The sequence below is a fragment of the Pygocentrus nattereri genome, chromosome 17 (genome assembly GCF_015220715.1).
Source record: "Pygocentrus nattereri isolate fPygNat1 chromosome 17, fPygNat1.pri, whole genome shotgun sequence".
Classification (NCBI taxonomy): Eukaryota; Metazoa; Chordata; class Actinopteri; order Characiformes; family Serrasalmidae; genus Pygocentrus; species Pygocentrus nattereri.
The window spans coordinates 5,432,919-5,455,860 of record NC_051227.1 but is presented as its reverse complement, the minus strand read 5'-3'; the positions used below and the strand labels follow the sequence as shown (position 1 = coordinate 5,455,860).

Below are 22,942 nucleotides of genomic sequence, written 5' to 3'. Positions count from 1 at the left end.
AAAGAAACACCATCACAGTAAAGGCTGCTTTTTGAAAACCTACACTCTTAAAAAGATGGTCCTTCAAGTGTTCTTTGGTAAAGAAAATGTTCTATATAGACCCAAAAACAGTCAAAGAACCTATGCATCATTAAAAGTGTCTTTAAATGGTGAAAGGGTTCTAAAGATTGATGAAGAACGTGCTATAGATGACTCTAAATAGAATTTTTTTAAAATGCTTCTGCATATTTAAAATTATGGTTCTTCAAGGGTTCTTTAGTGAATAAAATGGTTCTATATAGAACCACGAACACTCAAAGAACCCATGCATCATTACAGGGTTCTTTGCATGGTGAAAGAGTTCTATAGATTGATGGAGAACGTGCTGTAAATGGCTCTATATAGGACATTTTTGAAAAGGGTTCTGCATACTTAAAATTATGGTTCATCAAGGTTTCTTTAGTCAACAGAAAAGGTTCTGTATAGAACCATGGACACTCAAAGAACCCATGAATCATTAAAAATATCTTTGCATGGTGAAACGATTCTTCAGATTATTGGAAAAAGTGCTGTAGATGGTTCTAAATAGAAACGTCTTGAAAAGTGCTCTAGACTCTTGACAGTTATGGCTTTTCAAGGGTTCTACAAGGATCTATGAACACTCACAGAACCCTTTGCATGATTAAAAGGTTCTATGTATGGTGAAGGGATAGAAAATATGCTGTAGATGCTTCTATATAGAACCTTCTTGAAAAAGCTTCTATATAGAACCTTCTTGAAAAAGCTTCTATATAGCACCAAAAAGGGTTCTTGTATTGTGAAAATGTCACGGTTATGACAATATCACAACCCGTTTTGATACTATATATAGAACCACCTACAAAACATTTTACATCAGTCTGAAGAACCATTTAAGCATGCATTTAGAACTCTGCACTTTGCCCTGTGAGTATCAGCTGAAACATAAGATCAGCAGCCTTATTTACTGCCTGCTGCTCATTAAACAGATCATGATATATCACAATCCCTACATTTAGAGTCAGTTATTCATTCAGCCTAATGAGAAACTGTAGAGCAGACTCAGTTTATATCACAATACCTACATTTAGAGTCAGTTATTCATTCAGCCTAATGAGAAACTGTAGAACAGACTCGGTTTATATCACAATACCTACATTTAGAGTCAGTTATTCATTCAGCCTATTTATATCACAATCCCTACATGTAGAACAGACTCAGTTTATATCACAATACCTACATTTAGAGTCGGTTATTCATTCAGCCTAATGAGAAACTGTAGAACAGACTCAGTTTATATCACAATACCTACATTTAGAGTCGGTTATTCATTCAGCCCAATGGGAAACTGTAGAACAGACTCGGTTTATATCACAATACCTACATTTAGAGCCGGTTATTCATTCAGCCCAATGAGAAACTGTAGAACAGACTCAGTTTATATCACAATACCTACATTTAGAGTCGGTTATTCATTCAGCCTAACGAGAAACTGTAGAACGGACTCGGTTTATATCACAATACCTACATTTAGAGTCGGTTATTCATTCAGCCTAATGAGAAACTGTAGAACAGACTCGGTTTATATCACAATACCTACATTTAGAGTCAGTTATTCATTCAGCCTAATGAGAAACTGTAGAACAGACTCGGTTTATATCACAATACCTACATTTAGAGTCAGTTATTCATTCAGCCTAATGAGAAACTGTAGAACAGACTCGGTTTATATCACAATACCTACATTTAGAGTCGGTTATTCATTCAGCCTAATGAGAAACTGTAGAACAGACTCAGTTTATATCACAATACCTACATTTAGAGTCGGTTATTCATTCAGCCTAATGGGAAACTGTAGAACAGACTCGGTTTATATCACAATACCTACATTTAGAGTCGATTATTCATTCAGCCTAATGAGAAACTGTAGAACGGACTCGGTTTATATCACAATACTTACATTTAGAGTCAGTTATTCATTCAGCCTAATGAGAAACTGTAGAACAGACTCAGTTTATATCACAATACCTACATTTAGAGCCGGTTATTCATTCAGCCTAATGAGAAACTGTAAAACAGACTCGGTTTATATCACAATACCTGCATTTAAATGTTCTATTGTATCACATTACTGTGTGAACAGCATATTAGCTTTTGAAGAAGGCACTAAAGTACAGTAGCATAGCTAAAAACAACGGCAGTCACTTTGATGCATTTGAAGCGAGTGATGAATTAAGCATGCAGTTAGCATCATGCTAATTGGTAGGATATCAACCTCCATTCCTTTTTAGCTACATTAGCCTTGTAGCTCCTGTGCTAAAACTAAAGAAGCAAACTTCTGAAACCAAACATTTCCTGGCTGGTTGACTACGTTGTGATAAATGGGGAAAATCTTGCTGAACTAGCACTTTAATCACTCTTTCCGTCTCTCCCAGGATGTGATCTGTGGAATTCTAATATCAGTGCTCATCCTGGGAGTGACCTACCCACACTGGAGGACGCTGGACTTCCTGCAGTTGAACAGTCCTCTGTCCCCTGTGGTAGCAGTGGTACTACCCCTCTACCTGTGCTATAAATACCCCGAGCTGGACCACTACAGCACCACACGGGGGGACACCACCATCATCATGGGCGCGGCTGCGGGCTGCTCCGTGGGCTACTGGGCCAACCAGCAGCTGAGCCTGACGTTTGAACCTGCAGGGCCTTTTCCAGTGAGCCTGGGGCCTCTGACTCTTGCGGCAATCGCCCTTTGCGTGGCCCGGTTCACTGTAGGTTTGGCCATCGTGGTGCTGACCCGGCAGACAGTTCGGTGGGTCAGCTTAAGGCTGCTCTGCTGGAGCTACGGCGTCATGGTCACTGACACTGAAGCCCGCAGAAGGAAAGAGATTGAGGTTCCATACAAGTTCAGCACGTACTTGGCCATCGGGCTGGTCAACAGCGTGGTGGTCTGCCGGGTGTTTGCGCTGGTGGGGCTACTATGACCACCATCCTTATTGTTTACAATAGTATTAAAGGAAAATTGCAACATTTTCTCAAGCTAATCTCCATCTGCTGCACCTGCAGCAGCTACACTACAATAACCACGGACAGTAATTCTGCTGCGTTGACCTGAAGAGACCACAAACTCCAAACTGTTCTTAGCCTGTTAGGTTCTAATGGATTGAGACATTGGAAAATTGTCTGTTTTTGGTGCATGAAACGACAAATATATGATACACTGTAAAAATGAAAGATACTCAAGGCACCTTTTGGGGTTCCTTAGCTTGTCACATAGGTGGAACCCTTTAAGGAGCCTCTAGGAACCCATCTGAACAGATCGGTTCCCTGAGCAGCTTCACATAATTTACAATATTTCTTAAGGAACCATTTTATCCAGCATGGTCTGAAAACTCTTTGGGTGCTTCAAGGCACTTTATTTTGGAGTTTGAGGCCAATTAGCACAACACTACATCTGTAAATGAAGGTGACCAAACTCACCAAACCCTTTGGTTACTCAAGGAACCGGCTAGAAAATAAAAGGCCTTTGAGGAACCCCCAAAAAGTCTAGGGTTCTTAAAATAACCCCAAACCTTTTGGTTACTCCACGAATATGCTAGAAAACAAGAGCCCTCTGAGGAACCCCAAAAAGTCTAGGGTTCTTAAAACAACCTAAAACCTTTTGGTTACTCAGAGAACCTGCTAGAACACAAAAAGCCTTTGGAGAACCGCAAAAAGTCTAGGGTACTTCAAATAACCCCAGACCTTTTGGTTACTCAAGGAACCACCTAGAATACAAGAGGCCTTTGAGGAACTCCCAAAAAGTCTAGGGTTCTTAAAATTACTCCAAACCTTTTGGTTACTCTTTGAGAAGCCCCCAGAAATCTAGGGTTTTTAAAATAACCCCAAACCTGTACTCAGTGAACCTCCTAGAATACAAGAGACCATTGAGGAACCCCCCAAAACTAATCTGAGGTTCTTAAAAATAACCCCTTTTAGGCCTGTAACATCCTTAAAGGAACCACCAAAGGTGCTTGAGGGCTCACTCAAAAGTTCCTCCAGGAACTTGATGCACCTGAAATATATTTTATAGTTCTTTAAGCACCCTGTTGGATATTTAAGGGTTCTTGAATTTTTACCACCTGTCCTCTGCTGGGCCGCAATAAACGCATGAAAAACGCACCCCCCCCTCACCCCTCACCCTTTCACCCTCCCTTTTGCCCCAAATATAAGTGGTCAGTCAGGACATTTGGAGTCTGTTTGCTGTTAGCACAGGAGCTATGAGGCTAAGGTAGCTAACTAGTGATGGAAGCTTATACCCCACCAATTAGCAAGCCTATAGCATAACAGACTCGCCTCGAAGTGTGTGTTGTTCAGTGTCTCTAATAGACCTGATGATGTGGTTTGTGACTCTGAATGACTCACTGTGATCTATAAATGTGGACTAAAGTATGTTAGCATAAAGCTAAAAACAGTAGCAGCATCAAGAAACCTCATGTTTTTCTGTATTTTTGTCCGTTTCTATGTTTAAAGAGAGTGTGTGATCATTTAGGGGTGCAGTTAGCACCATGCTAATTAATATACTGTACATTAGCTACATTAGCCTCATAGCCCCAGTGCTAAAACGAGAGAAGCAGCTACATTTGAGGTAAAAGGCCACACTAACAACTTAAACTTTTCTCTCTGACCAAGACCAGCTGGTGAAAACTGACCTATTTTAAAGAGAAATTCCACCGATTTCCCCAAATTTCTGCATAACTGAGTGTGTGAAGTGTAAACAGGGCAGTTTGGTGTAAAGTGGTTCAGATGTCTTTAAAGTGGTGTTGATGGGTACCAGGCGTCGCCATGACGACAACACAAATATAGACATCCAGAACCACCAGAGAACCTCCACGAGCCTGAGTTCAGATGGAATGTTGATGATGGAAAATAGTGGAAAATCTGGAATAATCAGTTTTCTTTGGGGACTATTTTGCCTCACAGCTCCCTGCATGTTACGTATCCCTCCACCATGAATGGAGCTTAAAGCCAAAATCTTCTCAAAACTGTCATAAAACAGCGTCTCAGTCATCAGGCAGTGAATTCAGAACCATTTACTCTAGGAACTTTCTGTGAGGAGCTTTTAGAGGTGGACGTCTGGTTCCTATCACCACCACTGTGAACAGCTCTGACTCGGTAAGTTTATCTAGAACAGAGCGTTTCACACTAAACCAATCTGGATGACTCTGTTTACATCTAAACAACTTCATTATGCAGAAATTTTGAAAAATTGGTTAGGTACCCCTGCAACTACGAGGTATTTATTCCAGACCAAATATGAAGGTTTTTAAAAGCAGGTTTATGCGACGTTTTTAGACAAAAAGAAAAACGGTGTGAGTTTGATTCTGTTGCTGGAACAGGAATGAATAAACGAGGAACACGAGTTGCAGAAGATCTCTCTCTCTCTCTCTCTCTCTCTCCGTCCTGGATTTACGGCTGCTGTGTTGTTATGGTTCTGCCTTTACAACTGTAAATGCATTTATGACTCACCAGTGTTCACAGACACACCCACACTGGAGGAACAGAGATAATGTGAAGACCCAGTTACCCGCCTCGCGCAGCCTTCTGGACAACTGAGCGCTGCAACACACAACCTTTCAGCAACACAGCGTCCCTGTTACTGTCCTGTGACTGAGCCAGAAACCCTGCGCCATAAAACGAAATGTGGAAATAATCCCACATTATATTAATTCTGTGCTGTAAAATGAGCCACAGAAATAACTGGAGGTTACTTTAATCCTGTGTGATCAAAAAAAACCTGGCTCTATTAATCCTGGGCTATAAAATGAGCCGCAGAAATGACCACAGGTTACGCTATTCTCATGCAATAAAACAAGGCATAGACATAACCCCAGATTATATTACTCTCATGCTATAAAAATGACCTGCAGAAATAACCCCAGAATATCGTAACCGTGGGCTATAAAATAAAACATAGAAATAATCCCGGGTTATATTAATCTTATTATATAAAACTGTAGAATTAACCCTGGATTATATTAATCCTGTACTATGAAAGAAACTAGAAATAATCCCAATTAATATTGTGTTATAAAATGAACTACAGCAATAATCCCATGTCATATTGATCCTGTACTATTAAACTGTAGAGATAACTCCAGATTATATCAATCCTGTACTATAAAACAATCTGTAGAAATAATCCCATGTTATACTAATACGGTACTACAGATTATTTTAACCTTGGGCTATAAAATGAACCATAGAAATGATCCCAGATTATATTAATCCCGTACTATAAAAAGAATCAGACATAATCCCAGATTATATTAATCCTGTACTATCAAACTGTAGAAATAACACCAGATTATTTAACCATGTGCTATAAAATGAACCATAGAAATAATCCCATATTATATTAATCCCACACTATAAAAAGAATCAGACACAACCTCAGATTATATTAATCCTGTACTATTAAACAAACTGTAGAAATAACATCAGATTATTTTAACCACGTGCTATAAAATGAACCATAGAAATAATCCCAGATTATATTATTTCTGTACTATAAAACAAAATATAGAAATAAACCTGGATTATATTAATCCTTTACTAGGAAACAAACTAGAAATAATCCCAATTATTATTAATATTGTGTGCTTTAATGGACCATAGAAATAATCCCATGTTATTTTAAGTCTGTACTATAAACTTGCGCGTAAATAGAGTAGTTGCTCCCATCTCTTATTTACACAGACACTGATTATCCTGGGTGAATTACTCAAACATCACAGATGACGTGGTAAAATTATATCACCCAGCTCCACACGGAAGAGTGTCTGTTATAGTGCTTTATAGGCTGGAATACATTCACTTACCTCTACACCCACCCGCACACACACAGTGTCACCGAGTCACTACGCTGACGTTTTTTATTGGAATATGAACAAACTGGGCCAAAACTGTGGCTATAATTTGAACTCTGGACACCTCGTAACTAATCCTGGGAGATCAGGGTTGGACAGAAAGTATCTAGGACTTCAATGACTGGAAAAAAGATCTGATGTTTTTGTCCATTTTTATTTTAACGTCAGGTGTAATATGCAGGCATATGAAGTACAGACTCATTAACCTACTGTTTATGAATGATTAAATATGTCCAACAAGACTCTTCCATTAAAACATTGACCTGATTTCTGCAGATTTAAATCTGACATGGAAAGAATGGAGCTCCGCCCACCTCCTCCACATGTGGGTGGGGCTACAGTGGGTGTAAAGGATAGCAGCCAATTGTTAACAAGTCTGGCCAAATCCAGAGCTTGAATCCAGACTCCGGTCCAGGATTTTGTATCCGGTTCTACAGCAGGCAGCCAATCAGAGCACAGTTTTTCAAAAGTCGTGGTCATAGCCGGTAGAGCGAGCGTTGAGTGTGATGCTCACTCTACCATTTCAGAGTCATGTGCTAGATGCTTTTGTGAAACCGCGCTCGGTTACACTAACAGTTCAGTGAATACAAAAACCAGGACTGGAACCTGGATCACAAGCGTATTTGAAGACCTATGGGCTAGTGCACAATGACTAGTGTGGGTGTGGCTTTAACTATGACATCAGAGAAAGTGTTCGATGTTGATTTCGAGGGCGGAGCAGGGCATGGTGAGCTCAAAGCCGCTGATTACGTCGGGGTGGAGGACTCCGAGGCGTCCGACACTTTCACCGTGAGAGAAGATTTCTGCACAGCGGCCGGGGAAGAAGGTGGAGTCTGAGAGAGAGAGAGAGAGAGAGAGAGAGAGAGAGAGAGAGAGAGAGAGAGAGAGAGAGAGAGAGAGAGAGAGAGAGAGAGAGAGAGAGAGAGAGAGAGAGAGATGAAGTGAACTAAAGTATTTGTATTGGTTGTATGGTATTCGACCAGTGGATATGGAACTATAGCGCTGTAGCTACAAGACTAACATTGCTAACAAACACTGGCCGCCAACAGTCATCTAAATGTTTTCTGTAAATACACCCCTACAACCTCTCTAATCCGGCTCAAACCGCATCCAGGTGTTCAATCAAGAAGAATCCCACTAGTTTCACAAACTATCAGTACAATGAAATGGTTAAGATATATATGTGATAGGAACCAGACGTCCACTAAAAGCTCCTCACAGAAAGTTCCTACAGTAAATGGTTATCAATTCACTGCCTGATGACTGAGACGCTGTTTATGATAGTTTTGAGAAGGTTTGGCCCTTAAACTCCATTCATGGTGGAGGGATACGCAACATGGAGGGTGCTGTGAGGCAAAATAGTCCCAGAAGAAATTCTTCACCATTTTCCATCATCAACATTCCATATAAACTCAGAAGACTCGTGTAGGTTCTCTGGTGGTTTGGATAGTAAATAAAATGTACGTTTATAGCTCACAGTTAGGCCCAGTCACATTTCTTATTTTTACCACTGTTTTCGATTGTTGCCCCTTAGAACTGAGTTGCAGGTCAGTGGTTGAGATCTTCCCTCTGAAATGTGACCCTCAAATGAAGAGCATCACTTCATTAAGAGCTACTAGCGCTGCTCTGTAGGCGACCCTGCCCGTCTGCAGGGACAGCAGAGGAGGGGAAAGTTCAGCTCCTCACTGCTAGGCTTTAGTTACATTTAGGGTTCATACGCCTTCAAAGAGGGGGGCAATTATTTATCACCCCCCCCTAATTAAGTGATATGAAGCTGAAGTCAGATATTCACCAGCTTCTTGTTCTAATTTTCAAGTTCCACCTTAAATGGAGCAGCAGGTACATTCTGGCACTTCAGGCGTCAGAACTGCTGGCCTATTTAAGGTGGAACGGGAATGTTAGCGAGCTAGATACCGAGACATTAGTGATTTTTTATGCTTGTTATGAAGGAAAAGACCATAATACATTGAAACGACATAAAACTGAGATGTTTATCGTAATTTTTAACAGAAAATTCTCACATTTGTGTTTCTTTGGTCTCTTGTTCTGCCAGTTTTTCTCTCTCATATCCCTCTGTTTGGAGTCTCTGAAAAACCTCCGTCTGGCGGGTCATGTAGCCCCAACACTTTGCCCCACCCCTCTATCTCAACAAGAATCAGGACACCCTACCCCTAGACGTGCAAAACAGAGGGGTAGGGCTAAGTGGTAGGAGGGCGTGGTGAAATGGGACTGGGCCTGTATGTCATACAGTGTCCTAAACCACATCCACAAGGCTGAACTTCTTTAATGAAGACCTGGATGCGGTTTGAGCTGCTGAGAGAAGTTCTGAGCTTGTACTCACAGAAAGATTTGGGTGACTATTGACTTCTAGTGTCTGTCATCAACATAAACTGGACTAATTCAGCTCTATTGATCTTCCTAACTTCCCATAAAACGCTGTAAACATTAACCAGCGGCAGAAAACACGGTGAAATGTGGCCTTATGCCACTGTGAACTCTTACACCCTCCCACATACAGGCAGAGTTTATAAGGCCATTTATGGGCTCTTTTATCACTCACCTTCTGCGGCCTGGATGTAGTAGCCGTGTTTACGGCCCGGTCTGACCTCCAGCAGCTGCATGACTCGGTCCAGAAGGCCATGTATGACCTCAAAGCCTGGAGTCTTGTTGTAGTAGACCGCACACAAACGCCTGTTATTCCGAGCTCCTACATCTGAGACAAACAGACAACGTTCAACGGCCTCACGCGGAGCAAGAGACGCACAGATAAATCTGAATAATCAATCCTTCAAGTTAAATTTGGTTTAATCATTTAATCAAACTAGGGTTGTAAATCAGGTTCATCAGTCCTGAGCCAGGCCTGTAACACCATGTTTACGTCTAAATGCCCCAGTTAAATGAACAGTGTATGAAAGTCCGCACTGACCAGTGGTTTCGTCCTTCAGGACCACGTCAGAGATTTCAAACAGCTTGAGGGGGAGGGGCATCTTCCTGTTAGCGGCCACAGTCTTCAGGAGCCCCGATAACAGAGTGGTCCGCGCCACCTACACATGAAACACCAGAGCGAATACGCGTCACCCAGACATAAAACACCAGAGCGAATACCCAGACATAAAACACCAGAGCGAATACGCGTCACCCAGACATAAAACACCAGAGCGAATACGCGTCACCCAGACATAAAACACCAGAGCGAATACCCAGACATAAAACACCAGAGCGAATACGCGTCACCCAGACATAAAACACCAGAGCGAATACGCGTCACCCAGACATAAAACACCAGAGCGAATACCCAGACATAAAACACCAGAGCGAATACGCGTCACCCAGACATAAAACACCAGAGCGAATACGCGTCACCCAGACATAAAACACCAGAGCGAATACGCGTCACCCAGACATAAAACACCAGAGCGAATACGCGTCACCCAGACATAAAACACCAGAGCGAATACGCGTCACCCAGACATAAAACACCAGAGCGAATACGTGTCACCCAGACATAAAACACCAGAGCGAATACGCGTCACCCAGACATAAAACACCAGAGTGAATACGCGTCACACACATAAATACACAAGTGCATCTATTAGTTTTTTTTTTTAAGAACCTGGAATTCTGCAGTTTTAGGGTTGGAGATGTGCACGGCTCTCGTCTCTGAGATGTTCTTTCCCAGTTTATCAGCTATGTCCTCCTGAGAGCACTGAAGAGAGAAAGACAGAGAGAAAGAAAGAGAGAGATAAATAAATAAACTCATAATGTATGCGGACACTTTAATCATTGGTAAACTTCAAATGCTTTAGGGCTCATATCATGAAGAAAAAGAGTTTTCCTCATTTTTACTAAACAAGCGTTTGTGCAGTATTTAAACACAGTCCACTCTTTAGCCTACAGCAGTTTACAGTTTGTGTTGGTCATCCTCCAGTCGTTCATCAGTGGTCACATGACGCTGTTGGCCGGATATTTTTGGTTCTCAGTCCAGCAGTCACACTGAGGTGTTTAAAAACTCCAGCAGCTCTGCTGTGTCTGATCTGCTCAGACAAGCACAACACACATTAACACAACATCAGGGTTACAGCAGTGCTGAAAATGATCCAACACCCAAATAGTCCCTGGGGGTCCTGACCACTGAAGAACAGGGTAAAAAGGGGCTAATAAAGTATCACACACACACACACACACACAGTGCCAAAAGCATTCGTTTGTCTGGCTTCAGACGCATATGAACTTGAGTGACATCCCATTCTTAATGCATAGGGTTTAATATGATGTCGGCCCACCCTCTGCAGCTATAACAGCTTCAACCCTTCTGGGATGGCTTGCCACAAGGGTTATGAGTGTGTTTAAGGTGTGTGTACATTAAAGGCTGAGGAGCTGTAATGCAGTGTGTACAGACTCAGTGCAGATGTGCTTTCTGTACCAGAGCGAAGGTGAGAGCTTCAGTAAATCCTGCAGCTGCCAGGTCCATCCTCAACAACTCCGTCAGCTTATTCAGAGGAAGCTGCGCAGACACAGACACAGTCAGACACAACAGAACCCAAACACACAGATCGTACTTTATCACACTGCACAGTAACACTACATTTCACTGTAGCACCCTGTACAGTAACACCATATTTCACTAACACCCTGTATTTCACTGTAACACACTATGACGTAATAAATCAGTTAGAGATCAAAATGTGTTCAGGAAGGCGGCCCTCTAACCTGATTGGCTACGGTGTAGGTGCGGGGTGTCGTCCTGGTGATGTTGTTGAAGCCGTACGCCATGGCAGCGTCCTCCATGATGTCACAGGCGTGGATGACATCAGAGCGAGTGGGCGGGATCTCCACCTGGATCTGACCGTCATCACCTGCAACCTCCGACCTCAGGCACATCCGGGTCAACAGCTGGGCGATACTTTCAGCTGATTCTCTGAGAGATAGAGAGAGAGAGAGAGAGAGAGAGAGAGAGAGAGAGAGAGAGAGAGAGAGAGAGAGAGAGAGAGATGAGAGTACTAAAAACAGCATCAATCGCTGTTATCATCATCATCATCATCATCAATATCATTCCTTCATACTTACTTGACGCCGACTCTGCGGTTGATGAAGTCTGCTGAGATGGTTTCTGTCCTGTAGGCCAGCTCCTGGGGGTCAAAAGGTCATAGGTACATTAGTATATAACAGATAAATGAATGAACACCACTGTGTGTCAGTGTCTGCGATTACAGCTGATCAGTAATGAACAGACACACGTACTGGATAAGAGAACATCCTCCCATCAGGATACACCACCTCAGCCTCCTCGACCCTGAGACACAGACAGAGGGACAGACAGCAGGTCAAGAACAGAACTCCAACAGTGGACGGTGCTATGCATATACATTTACAACCATCCATACTGTGAGGCTACACCCATTCCCATTGTAACACTACACCCAGTCCCATGGTTACACTACACCCAGTCCCATGGTTACACTACACCCAGTCCCATGGTTACACTACACCCATCCCCATGGTTACACTACACTCAGTCCCATGGCTACACTACACCTAGTCCCATGGTTACACTACACCCATCCCCATGGTTACACTACACCCATTCCCACGGTTACACTACACCCAGTCCCACAGTTAGACTACACCCATTTCCATAGTTGCACTACACACATTCCCATGGTTAGAGCACACTATTTCTAGCATTATGCCACATTCACTTTCACTGATACACTCCCTCGATTTCCATGGTTACACTACACCAATTTCTATGGTAACGCCACACCCATTTCCATGGTAACGCCACACCCATTTCCATGGTTACAGCACACAATTCTCTTACATGGTTACACCATTTCTCGTGTTTTGCCACACACATATCCTTGGTCACACAGTGACTGTTTCCATGGTTACGCCACACTAATTCCATTTCACAGCAATACAGTGCAGATTTATAAATGCACAAATACCAAAAATACATCAACACTGAAATAATGCTATATATATATATATATATATATATATATATATATATATATATATATATATATATATATATGAATGTATGTATGTAAGAAGAACCCAAACATAAAAGATTTCAGCTGGACGTGTCTGTTTACTGAGCCAGAAAAGATCAGATATGAATCAAACGCAGCAGAGATTTGAGTGTTTATTCAGTCCACGCTTACCCAGCTACTCAAACACAGATACACTCACACACACACACACACACACACACACACACACAACTTACGTGAATGGCTCAGCGCAGTATTCACTGAACATCGTCACCACCATGTCCAGAACGATCTTAGCCTACACACACACACACACACACACACAGTGCAGACATATAATTATTACATATAGTTATTACTTATAAACAATCAGACTAAACTTGTGCTTTTTTTTGTTTGCAAAAGATGTCTGCATGTTTGTACTTTATACTTTTTATTCCTTGTTGCACCGTGTTGTTCCTGGAGGAATGTAACTTCACACCACTATGTACTTGTACATAGAAGGAATGTTATGAAGGTAAATCTACACACAGAGGCGTACGTTTAAAAATGTTTTATCATTCAGAAAAAGCAGAGAGAATGTTTTGGGCAGTGCAGATTATTCATGTCAAATAAGGCTGAGAAACAGAGGCTAAGCTAATGAGCTAATGCTAACACTAAAGCTAACCAGTTCCTACACAATATTGTTCTCCTCAGTGGATGAAGCACTAATAACTTAGCTTGTCAAGGCAACGTTGAGAACGGAAACATATCTTTTCTAAATACTCTTTCTTGAGATGGTGGTTGGATAGTGTAGTGGGTAACACCTCTGCCTTCTACTCTGTAGACTGGGGTTCAGTGCCCCACCTGGGTAAGCACCCTACACTATATCAATAAGAGTCCTTGGGCAAGACTCCGAACACCGCCTTGGCATACCGGTGTAAAATGATCAAATTGTAAGTCGCTCTGGATAAGAGCGTCAGCCAAATGCCATAAATGTAAATTTAGAGATAAACTCAGTCCGAGTTGGTTGGCAAAACCGGCCCACCTTAGTGAGGTCTGTCGCCGTGCATTCGATGAAAACGTTCTTTGTGTTCACAGAGATTTTGCTGTGATCCCCTGAAAGAAAATGAAGAAAAAAAAAAGAGAACATTAACCCTTAAAATGTCAGTTATTGTCTTGATTTAAAAAAGAAAATAAAGAAATGGAGAGAAACATCAAAACACATATAGACAGAGATTCAAATGAACGGTCACCGTTGATGATGGGAGGCATGGACAGGACGATGCCGTTGCTGTCGTAGATGACGGGGTAGAGCGGCTCGTCCTCAATGATGTGCAGGTAATGCCTCAGGTGACTGTCCGTCTGGACAAACAGACAAAGGCCATTAAGTCTGAACCATTAATGCATTTTCCATTCGATTTCAACAGAAATTGTTCTTTCAGTGCAGCATTCGCGCCAAGCAGTGACGGTTTAGAGGAATCGACGCCTTTAACCAGCACATCAATTAGAAAACATCTATTAGTACAAGCACTAAAAACCTTCCACCACCCACAAACGCCTGGTAGCGCTTTTTAATCGCTCTTTAAATAACTGCGAAAAGAAAAATAAATGAACCCAGTTTCACCGTCTTACTCTGATGTAGCTGACAAAGCTTACACACCATCCACTTAGCACTGTGCTAACTGCATTGCTGTATGACAACAATGTACTTTAGTCTATGTTTCTACAAAACCACATATTCAAGTCTTTTTGAGATGCTAAACACCTCCACACGGCTTGAGGAAAGTGCGTGAGGATTTAGGCCCTCTGTTAGCACCTCGCTAATCGCTGGGGTTCAAGTTTCCCATATTAAGTTAGCCACATTAGCCTTGTAAGTCCAGTGTAAAGCTGAAAAAGCAAACTTCAGACACTAAACAGTTCTTGGCTGATGAACAAAGTACCGCTTTTAGGGGTGGGAATCTCTTGGCACCTCACTGTTCCATTCGATTATGATTCAGAGGCTGTAATGCGACTATAAAACAATTCTCGATGCAACTTGATGCAGCTTTTTTCCATGCTGTATTTTTTTCTCTCTCTATGTGAGGACTTGGCACTTTTAGAGCAAAGTATTTGTAATGATCTATAATGAATTTAGTTACAATATCTGTTATTAATAAAGCAAATGGAAGTGATGTGGTTAGTGAACTGGATGGCTCTCACTCACTGCTCTTGTTTGGAGCACGCGAGGCGCTGCTGCCACTCAACTGTGATAAAACGCGCAAGGTGAAATAAGATCCTGCGTTAATGGATGTCCACACAGCACGTTACAGCCGTCCTGCCCGTTTTCTTTTATATATTTTTTTGATTTTGTAACTTTGGTTTTGGTCTCACTGTAGAGAGTGAATATTATATTTTTAGGGACGAATGTACTTGTTCGCATTTCTAAGCAGCGCAGTTGGTTTCCTGGAATGTTAAACCTACAGTGACTGTTAAATAGTATAAAGTTGCAAAGATGAAGTCGGATTTTCCCGTTCCACCTTAAATGGTGCCACATTTACATTGGAATGGGAAAATTCTAACAAAAAGCTGGTGAATAAGAAGCGACTTCAGCCTCATAAAACAGCCGAATGTTGAGAGACATTTTACAAGAAACTGCTCTACTTCAGAGGAAAGGTTTTCTGGAGAATCTAAGAATCTATCTAAGAATCAATGCCCCCCCACCCCTTATCGCTTTATTGATTACCAGACACTACATTTTATTTTCCTGTAGGTTCCTGATAGCAAATATGCGGTGAAAAGTCACATAATCACAAGAACTGTGGACAAACCATGTGATACAACCGACATAAAATCAATGACTGATCATGATGCACCTGACGGTGAGCAGCCAATAAAAGCTCGCCATTCCCCCACAGTGACAGCCAATCAGGGCTCACCTTGTAGAGACTCATGAGCTGAGTGGCCGTGTACTCCTGGCTCTGATTGAGGGGTCTAAAGCGGATGTCGTTGGGTGCTTTGGCCGTGTAGGTGAACGGCCCCGAGACGGTGTCCAGGTCGTGGGTTCCTATGGCAACCAGCGTCCTTTTCCTGAAGGCGGACGAAAACAACAACAATTCAATAAATCATTCATGTATTGCCACATTTCATACAAAAAAAGGTTTTTATTAAATTATTTTTAAATAATAATTAATCTTTTAAAGAAAAAAAATCATTTAAAAATGTTAAAAAAGGAACTTTTATAGGGTAAAAGTCTTCTACAGGTTATTAGCTATTGTTTCACCTGTACCCAGTGGCTGTTGATGTCTATTTAATTAATTCAATAATTAATAAAATCGTTGTTTTAAACCCATACATTTAAATTTCCATATGCACTGGAAGTTTGTGAGAGTTCTTTTCATCTTTAAACCTGTGAAAACAGCCACATTTTGCCCAATTTTCGGCGGAAATGTTTCTCTGTACTCCAGATGCTGATATAGCTGATTATTTACCTGCAGACGTTCTGATGGAGCTTCTCCTGCAGCTCGATGAAGCTCTCGTAGCGCTCCGGCGTGAAGGTGATGTTGCGCAAGACTGCGGCCACAGCGTGGGGTCTCACGCCCGCCGTCTGGACACAGAGGGACACTTTATATTCATCACAGCCTCAGACAGACTACAAAATGCGCTACATGAATAAGGGTTATAATTTTTGTCAAACCACAAATCAGATTTTTTTTCAAAATTTGGCTAAAAAAGAAAAAAACTCTTAATTTATCCCAAGAAATCCAGTCCTTTGGTCACATGGTCACAAAAGCTCTGATTAAAAAACAACAGCTAACAAAATCCGAATCTGATCGTGAAGTAGGTAAGTTATATACAGTACTGTGCGGACGTCTTCGGCACCAAGATCTATTTGAGTAGTTTGTGTTTGTTTGCTGAGAAAAGTGTCAATATTTGAATAAATAAAGTTTATACAATATTAAATATTAATTAATAATTATATATATATATATTTATATATAAAAAATAAACAGTGATTTTCTGGATGTTACTGTGTTTGTTTAATCATTTCCAAGCCTCTCCTCGAGGAAGCCCAGTATTATATGTAGTTAAAAAGCAGCTCCTGGTTTGACCAATCAGTGCTCAGTAAATTGTGCTCATGATACAATTGATGATATTAACGAGTCTCTGTGGCGGCTGTGAAGGTGTCAAGAAAAAATATGGACCCAAGAAATTCTTGTTACTTGTTCTTGTTTTTATGTTTTTAATTATGAATACGACTTTATTCTAATGTATATTGTGATAAACTCACTGCTGAGGTCAACTGCTTAAACATTTGCTTAGATGCCTAAAACTTCCACACAGTGCTGTAAACATAAAAAAATCTAAAAGTTTAAAACTGATCAAAGTGAGACTTCCACTTCATCCACTATGTTACATTTAATTGAGGCCGCTGATTATCAAATATGTGTGAAGCGGTAAACTCACGTCCTCAGTGATGATGAGCCGCTGAGGGTCCCCGTTCACCGGACTGACACGTCTGTAACGAGGGGCTTCCATTCTGCACACACGCGCACACACACACACACACACACACACACACACACACACACACAGTTAAACAGGGCAAAGCTGTATTCAGTACGAGATACAGGAATAAACACTGACCAGGCGTAAACATTCTGACCACCTCCTTGTTTCTACACTCACTGTCCATCTTATCAGCTCCACTTACTGCATAGCTGCACTCTGTAGTTCTACAGTTTCAGACTGTAGTCCATCTGTTTCTCTGATACTTTGTTACCCTGTTCTTCAGTGGTCAGGACCCCCATGGACCCCCACAGAGCAGGTACTATTTGGGTGGTGGATCATTCTCAGCACTGCAGTAACACTGATGTGGTGGTGGTGTGTTAGTGTGTGTTGCGCTGGTGCGAGTGGATCAGACACAGCAGTGCTGCTGGAGTTTTTAAACACTGTGTCCACTCACTGTCCACTCTATTAGACACTCCTACCTCGTCAGTCCGCCTTGTAGATATAAAGTCAGAGACGACAGCTCATCTGCTGCTGCTCAGTTTGTGCTGGTCGTCCTCTCATCCTTCATCAGTGGTCACAGGACGCTGCCCACAGGACGCTGCCCACAGGACGCTGTTGGCTGGATATTTTTGGTTCTCAGTCCAACAGCGACACTTAGGTGTTTAAAAACTCCAGCAGCACTGCTGTGTCTGATCCACTCAGACCAGCGCAACACACACTAACACACCACCACCACATCAGTGTTACTGCAGTGCTGAGAATGACCCACCACCCAAACAGTACCTGCTCTGTGGGGGTCCAGGGGGGTCCTTACCACTGAAGAACAGGGTAAAAGGGGCCTGAGAAATGACAGTCTTTGACAAAAACATGAGACAACTCCGTTCCACTTCTATTTAATATTTAGTAATTTCTATTGTATTATTTAAATAATAAAGCACTAAAAATAGTAAAAACTCATATTTAATTCAGCACGGCACCTGCACTCCGAGGTAATGCATTACTGCTGGGATACTGTAGAATCTACACTGTTCAAAATGATGGTTTCTTTTAAGGGTTCTTTGGTAAGGACCATGGTTCTATCTGGAGCCATGAACATTCAAAGAACCATCAGCATGCTTAAATGGTTCTCTGCATGGTGGAAGGGTTCTTCAGACCGATGGTGAATCTGTTGTACATGGTTCTATACAGCACCAAAAAGGGTTGGGATGTCAAGCTTGTAACAAAACCCTTTTTGGTGCTGTATAGAACCATGTACAACAGATTCACCATCAGTGGACCCACCCCAGGATTCCAACATGTTTTCTAACATCCTCAGCTGTTGCGTATGCCGAGCTGCAGCAGCTGCATGTGCAGAGGACTTTATGAGAGTCCACTGCCTTTTAAATACAGTGGGCTTTAGGTAAACGTCACTGTTGACTGGGTAACACCCCAGACCCACCCACTAGAAATCGCCCCATTCGATCTGGAAACTGTGGCAAAAGAGTGCACAGCGTTTTGAGACTGAGCAATGCCCCAGTTCTGAGCCAATTAGGCTACGTTCACACAGCAGGTAAATGTGGCCCACGTCCGATTTTCTAGTTCGGCTGTTTACTTTATCTTTTAAATGTGATCTGTATGTGACATCAGTCTGAACAGATCAGCTCCTAAACCGAACATGCACAACAGAACGGAGCTTCACGCTGCTCATCCAGAGGTAAACAATCACGACTGCCAACGAACACCAGTCACTGCTGGAGGGCTCAGCTTCATCTTCACCAGCATCACAGGAGCCATCACGAAGCTCCACTGACTGACAGCTGGGCTCATCACCCTGAAGATGTTCAGCTCGCCTTAAAGAGGGCGCGGTCACTTCTTTGGTTCACTTTCTTTAAACTTTGCTTTCAGACTTTTAACGTTTCTTTGCCAGTGCAGCCTTGTTCTCCTACGGCGCGTTCGGCCTTTTCTTCCTTAATCTCTTCAAACTGAGATGTTTTGGATGAGGTTCTTCTAATTATATAGAAATTATATATAATTATAAATAATACAGAAACATCAGCCTAAATGTTTGAGTCTCATCAGCATGAAATTGAGATGAACGTGGAGCTGGACTGACGTAAAAGTCACATGAATTCCGATCTGAATGTTCAGACCGAGCCGCATTGCCGCAGTTCGGATACGTATCAGATTTCAGTACCACATAGGGACGTCTCAAGTCGGAATTCAGTGTGTTTATTCGTTCACACTGACACACATCTGTGTCACATATGAAGAAAAACATCAGATTTGGACCACTTGTACCTGCTGTGTGAACGAAGCTTTAGAGAATCCAGGCAGGTGGAAAAAAATTCTGGTGAAGATTTTACTTTCTGGACCACTCAGAAGACGTTCTGTGGCGATTTTCCTCATCCTGCCACATTTCCTGCGCAGTAAAAGCTCAGAGTGCTGCTTCTTACTTCTCCTTGAAGACCTGCAGCCCTCTGACCAGACCCTCCAGACACAGCAGGTCATAGCGGTTAGCTGGAACATCGATCTTATACAGAATCACATCAGAGGCGCCTTCAGCCTTCTGGTCGCCCTGCTCACGGCTGATTATGTCCTTCTCCGACGTCTGAACACACAAAACAATCAATAAGTTACCAATACGGAGGTCCGTTCACAGACCAGGGGTCGGTCAACTGTTATACTGGTGTATATATTCTTATAGATGTGATATAGATACAGCACTGTGCAAAAGTCAGAGACCACCCTTCATTATTAAGAATGTGTAAATTTGTAATTGTAACATGTTTATAACATGTTCTGTTTTAAGGACTGGTGTGTCTGTCAGTGTCGACTCCACTCTCATTACTGCCTGCACTTACAATCTCATCCAGCTCGAGGCCGAACTCGAAGCAGAGCTCGTCAAATTCTTCATCAGCTGTTAAAGGAGAGAGAGAGAGAGAGAGAGAGAGAGAGAGAGAGAGAGAGAGACAGAGAGAAAGACAGAAAGAGAGAGAGACAGAGAGAGAGAGAGGGAGAGACACAGAGAGAGAGGGAGGGTGACACATGATATTGAAAGTGTACATGACAAACCCACTCACAGCCCTCATAAACAATTAGTTTTCTTTAAAAAAATAAATCACTTTTTTTCTTTTTTAGAAGAACGGCATCTAACAACATTCTCATGAGCCTCTTTGTGTTTGTCTTAAGATCCGTCCATTACTTCCGTTATAAAAGCTTTATCGAATTATCATCATTTGCATGACGTCAACATCCACGCTATTACTGGCGATGACGCCATGGCAGCCACATTACGTCAGCACACAGGCTACCGACACCCTGCTCTTAACATGAGATAAAAGCGAAATAAAAACACCCAGAATGACCAATTCCTCGGTCCAGCTCGCGGTCAGTCCATAATGACCGCAGCAATAACAACGCAGGCGATGACGTCAGCCCAGCCACTCGCCTCCGTGCTGCTGTCAGGGGGAAATCTGACGCAATCACCGCAAAGCCGCACCAATAAGCAGCTTAAATGTTTGAATTACGGTGTGAATTTAAAGCTGTAGTGTGTAGTGAACCCCGCCTGAGATATTAGACCCATAGCTCAATAATAAGAGTCCGTTTTTAATATTTTATCTGCGAGTTTCAGCTCGCGAGCTCAGCTCCTTCCCATCACGCGCCGCGGCAGCGCGAACGGCTCCGTCAATGCAGCTCCTTTAAACATGACCCTTTTTACTGAGACATAAACTTATTAAATCCGAGTTTCAGTCTGAAATAATCTTACTGTACGTCCGTCCCAACGCCTGGAACAGCAGGTCCCGCTTAACGCCCACCGTCGGCATGTCCACACGCGGCTAGGCTAACTCGGCTAACACCACAGCCGGCGAGTCAGTGGGTCCGAGCAGAATAAGAGCCCTACAAGTCAGCGGCCGGGTGTTCAAAATAAAAGTCTCCCCAATACACGGACGACGCGCTTAGTAAAAGCCCAAAAAATGCAATCACAATATATCACTTAAAATATACAGCTCTTGGTTTTGTCCGCAAATACGTAATGATTTTTTGCTCACCTCTAAAACGTCTTCTGATTTCTGTTTACCGTAGGCTACGATCACTAACGCGGTGGCTGGGTTTACAAAATTAAAGTCCCCCAACCTACGAGGGAGAGAAATATAAATGTAACAATTCCCAATTTAAGATTTTAAAAAATAACAAAAAAACAACAACAACAATAATAAAAATAATAATAACAATAATAATCTTATTGCTCACGTTTTGGTTTATTTTATTTCAAATAAGATTTTAAAAAAAATCCCCATTAGCCATGGAATTCAAATTAAAAGTCATAAGCATCAGCTAATCAGTTTGTGCTGTCGAAATAGACAAACCTTTCATTAAGCTTATAAAATGAAAATGATGAGCTCTTAACAGCAGAACAGCGCTGCTTAAAATAACCTTTTATTTCATCCTAAGTCACAATTTATCCGAGTTACTTGAAACTGCACAAAATCAGAAAATTGGTGATTAAAAACAAAATGACAAGGAGTCAAATTAGTAATCGTTTTATTAAGCACTTGTAATATAAAATTGTACCAAATTAAATATCTCATAAAAATCAATATATTTAGCTCACTTAGGCAAGGTTGAGGTTTTCTTACGGTCAGTTTGTTTGCTTAACACAGAAGCACCGCCAACGTTCTCAGCAGGGTTTGGTCAGATTTGTGCACCATACTGTCAGACACGCAAAAAAAATCCTTAAAAATAACAATGTCATTACAGTCCATCCTGTTCTTCCACTCTAAGCACCAAACCGTCACAAACTAGGGGTCAATCATTTTTCATCATCCACGATTTAACAGATACCGTTTCACCACAGCAGCAAGAGGCTCATTAACAGACCGACTCTCTCCTTTCCTACTGACGTAGTGCTTTATTTTAACTCGTCCTCTGGCAGAAAAGCGTTGGCTAAGGGCACCAGCAGCGTCATCTCTGAGCGTAGAGGCGATGGAGCGATGAGTCCGGAAGTGCCGGTGCTCTAGGAGATCCTCTCGTAGAACAGGAGGTAGGCCTGAGCGCTCTGGACCTTGGCTTCTGTAACAGGCTGAACACTGCTGTCACTGATGTGGAACCATGATCCTTTAGGGGGCGCCGTTTCACCTGCAAAGAGATATTTACATCAGTATAACACCACAAAAATTCATGGTTAGAATTATAATTAACTACCTCTTGACACCTTCAGAGAACGTTCGTTAATCTAATTTATATGCGTAGAGCCATTGCAATAACTGCAATAAAATAATTATTGTATTAATATAAATATTATATACTGAAGCTTGGTGGGATCTGAAAACCACGTGTATCTAAAACATCTCCAGATCTCCAAATGGGCACTACTTTAACTAAACCGAGGTGCTGGTGAAGCGTCTACACACCAATTGTGGCTTAGCTGATGGGGAAGTGTGGAAATTTGATTTTGTGGTCTGAAAACTGTTCATTCATTTTCCTGAATGCAGTTACAAGACATTTCCCAGATATTACAGTGAAACCATTTAAGACTAAAGAAAAGGAGACTTTATAAGTGAAAAGAAGTTATTTTTTCTAGTGCACAACATCCAT

General features: G+C 41.9%; 3 protein-coding genes across 4 annotated transcripts in view; 1 reads left to right on the top strand and 2 right to left on the bottom strand.

Annotated features, from left to right (window-relative positions):
• The window catches only part of sgpp2 (sphingosine-1-phosphate phosphatase 2), a 10,392-nt gene extending 5,499 nt beyond the window's left edge, over positions 1–4,893 (top strand). Inside the window, exon 5 of the mRNA XM_017686607.2 lies at positions 2,433–4,893. Coding sequence (XP_017542096.1) covers positions 2,433–2,978 — 546 coding nt within the window. The 3' untranslated portion in view covers positions 2,979–4,893. The remainder of the gene's footprint in view (positions 1–2,432) is intronic.
• A 2,144-nt stretch (positions 4,894–7,037) lies between these two features.
• farsb (phenylalanyl-tRNA synthetase subunit beta) lies at positions 7,038–21,258 on the bottom strand. Its single transcript, XM_017686613.2, has 17 exons — positions 21,114–21,258; positions 20,209–20,264; positions 19,801–19,955; positions 17,324–17,396; positions 16,348–16,463; positions 15,796–15,946; positions 14,134–14,242; positions 13,926–13,996; positions 13,135–13,196; positions 12,144–12,195; positions 11,970–12,031; positions 11,613–11,820; positions 11,326–11,406; positions 10,516–10,608; positions 9,829–9,946; positions 9,463–9,615; positions 7,038–7,735 (listed from the first exon to the last, which is right to left on the bottom strand). Exons 1-17 carry the CDS (start codon positions 21,169–21,171, stop codon positions 7,584–7,586), a joined length of 1,770 nt encoding a protein of 589 aa, XP_017542102.1. The 5' UTR covers positions 21,172–21,258; the 3' UTR covers positions 7,038–7,583.
• A 613-nt stretch (positions 21,259–21,871) lies between these two features.
• Positions 21,872–22,942, bottom strand: part of usp16 (ubiquitin specific peptidase 16) — a 31,277-nt gene continuing 30,206 nt past the window's right edge. For both annotated transcript variants that reach the window (XM_037546855.1, XM_037546854.1), the window contains one exon: positions 21,872–22,483. In XM_037546855.1, coding sequence (XP_037402752.1) covers positions 22,362–22,483 — 122 coding nt within the window. In that variant the 3' untranslated portion in view covers positions 21,872–22,361. The remainder of the gene's footprint in view (positions 22,484–22,942) is intronic.

Excerpts from the sequence above, each read along its gene's own strand:
- farsb (XM_017686613.2), bottom strand. The coding sequence starts at position 21,171 with ATGCCGACGGTGGGCGTTAAGCGGGACCTGCTGTTCCAGGCGTTGGGA. Across the intron at positions 10,609-11,325 it reads AAGCTCTCACCTTCGCTCTG|TGCTCTCAGGAGGACATAGC; the intron begins GTACAGAAAGCA and ends TTCTCTCTTCAG. Across the intron at positions 7,736-9,462 it reads CTACATCCAGGCCGCAGAAG|ACTCCACCTTCTTCCCCGGC; the intron begins GTGAGTGATAAA and ends TCTCTCTCTCAG.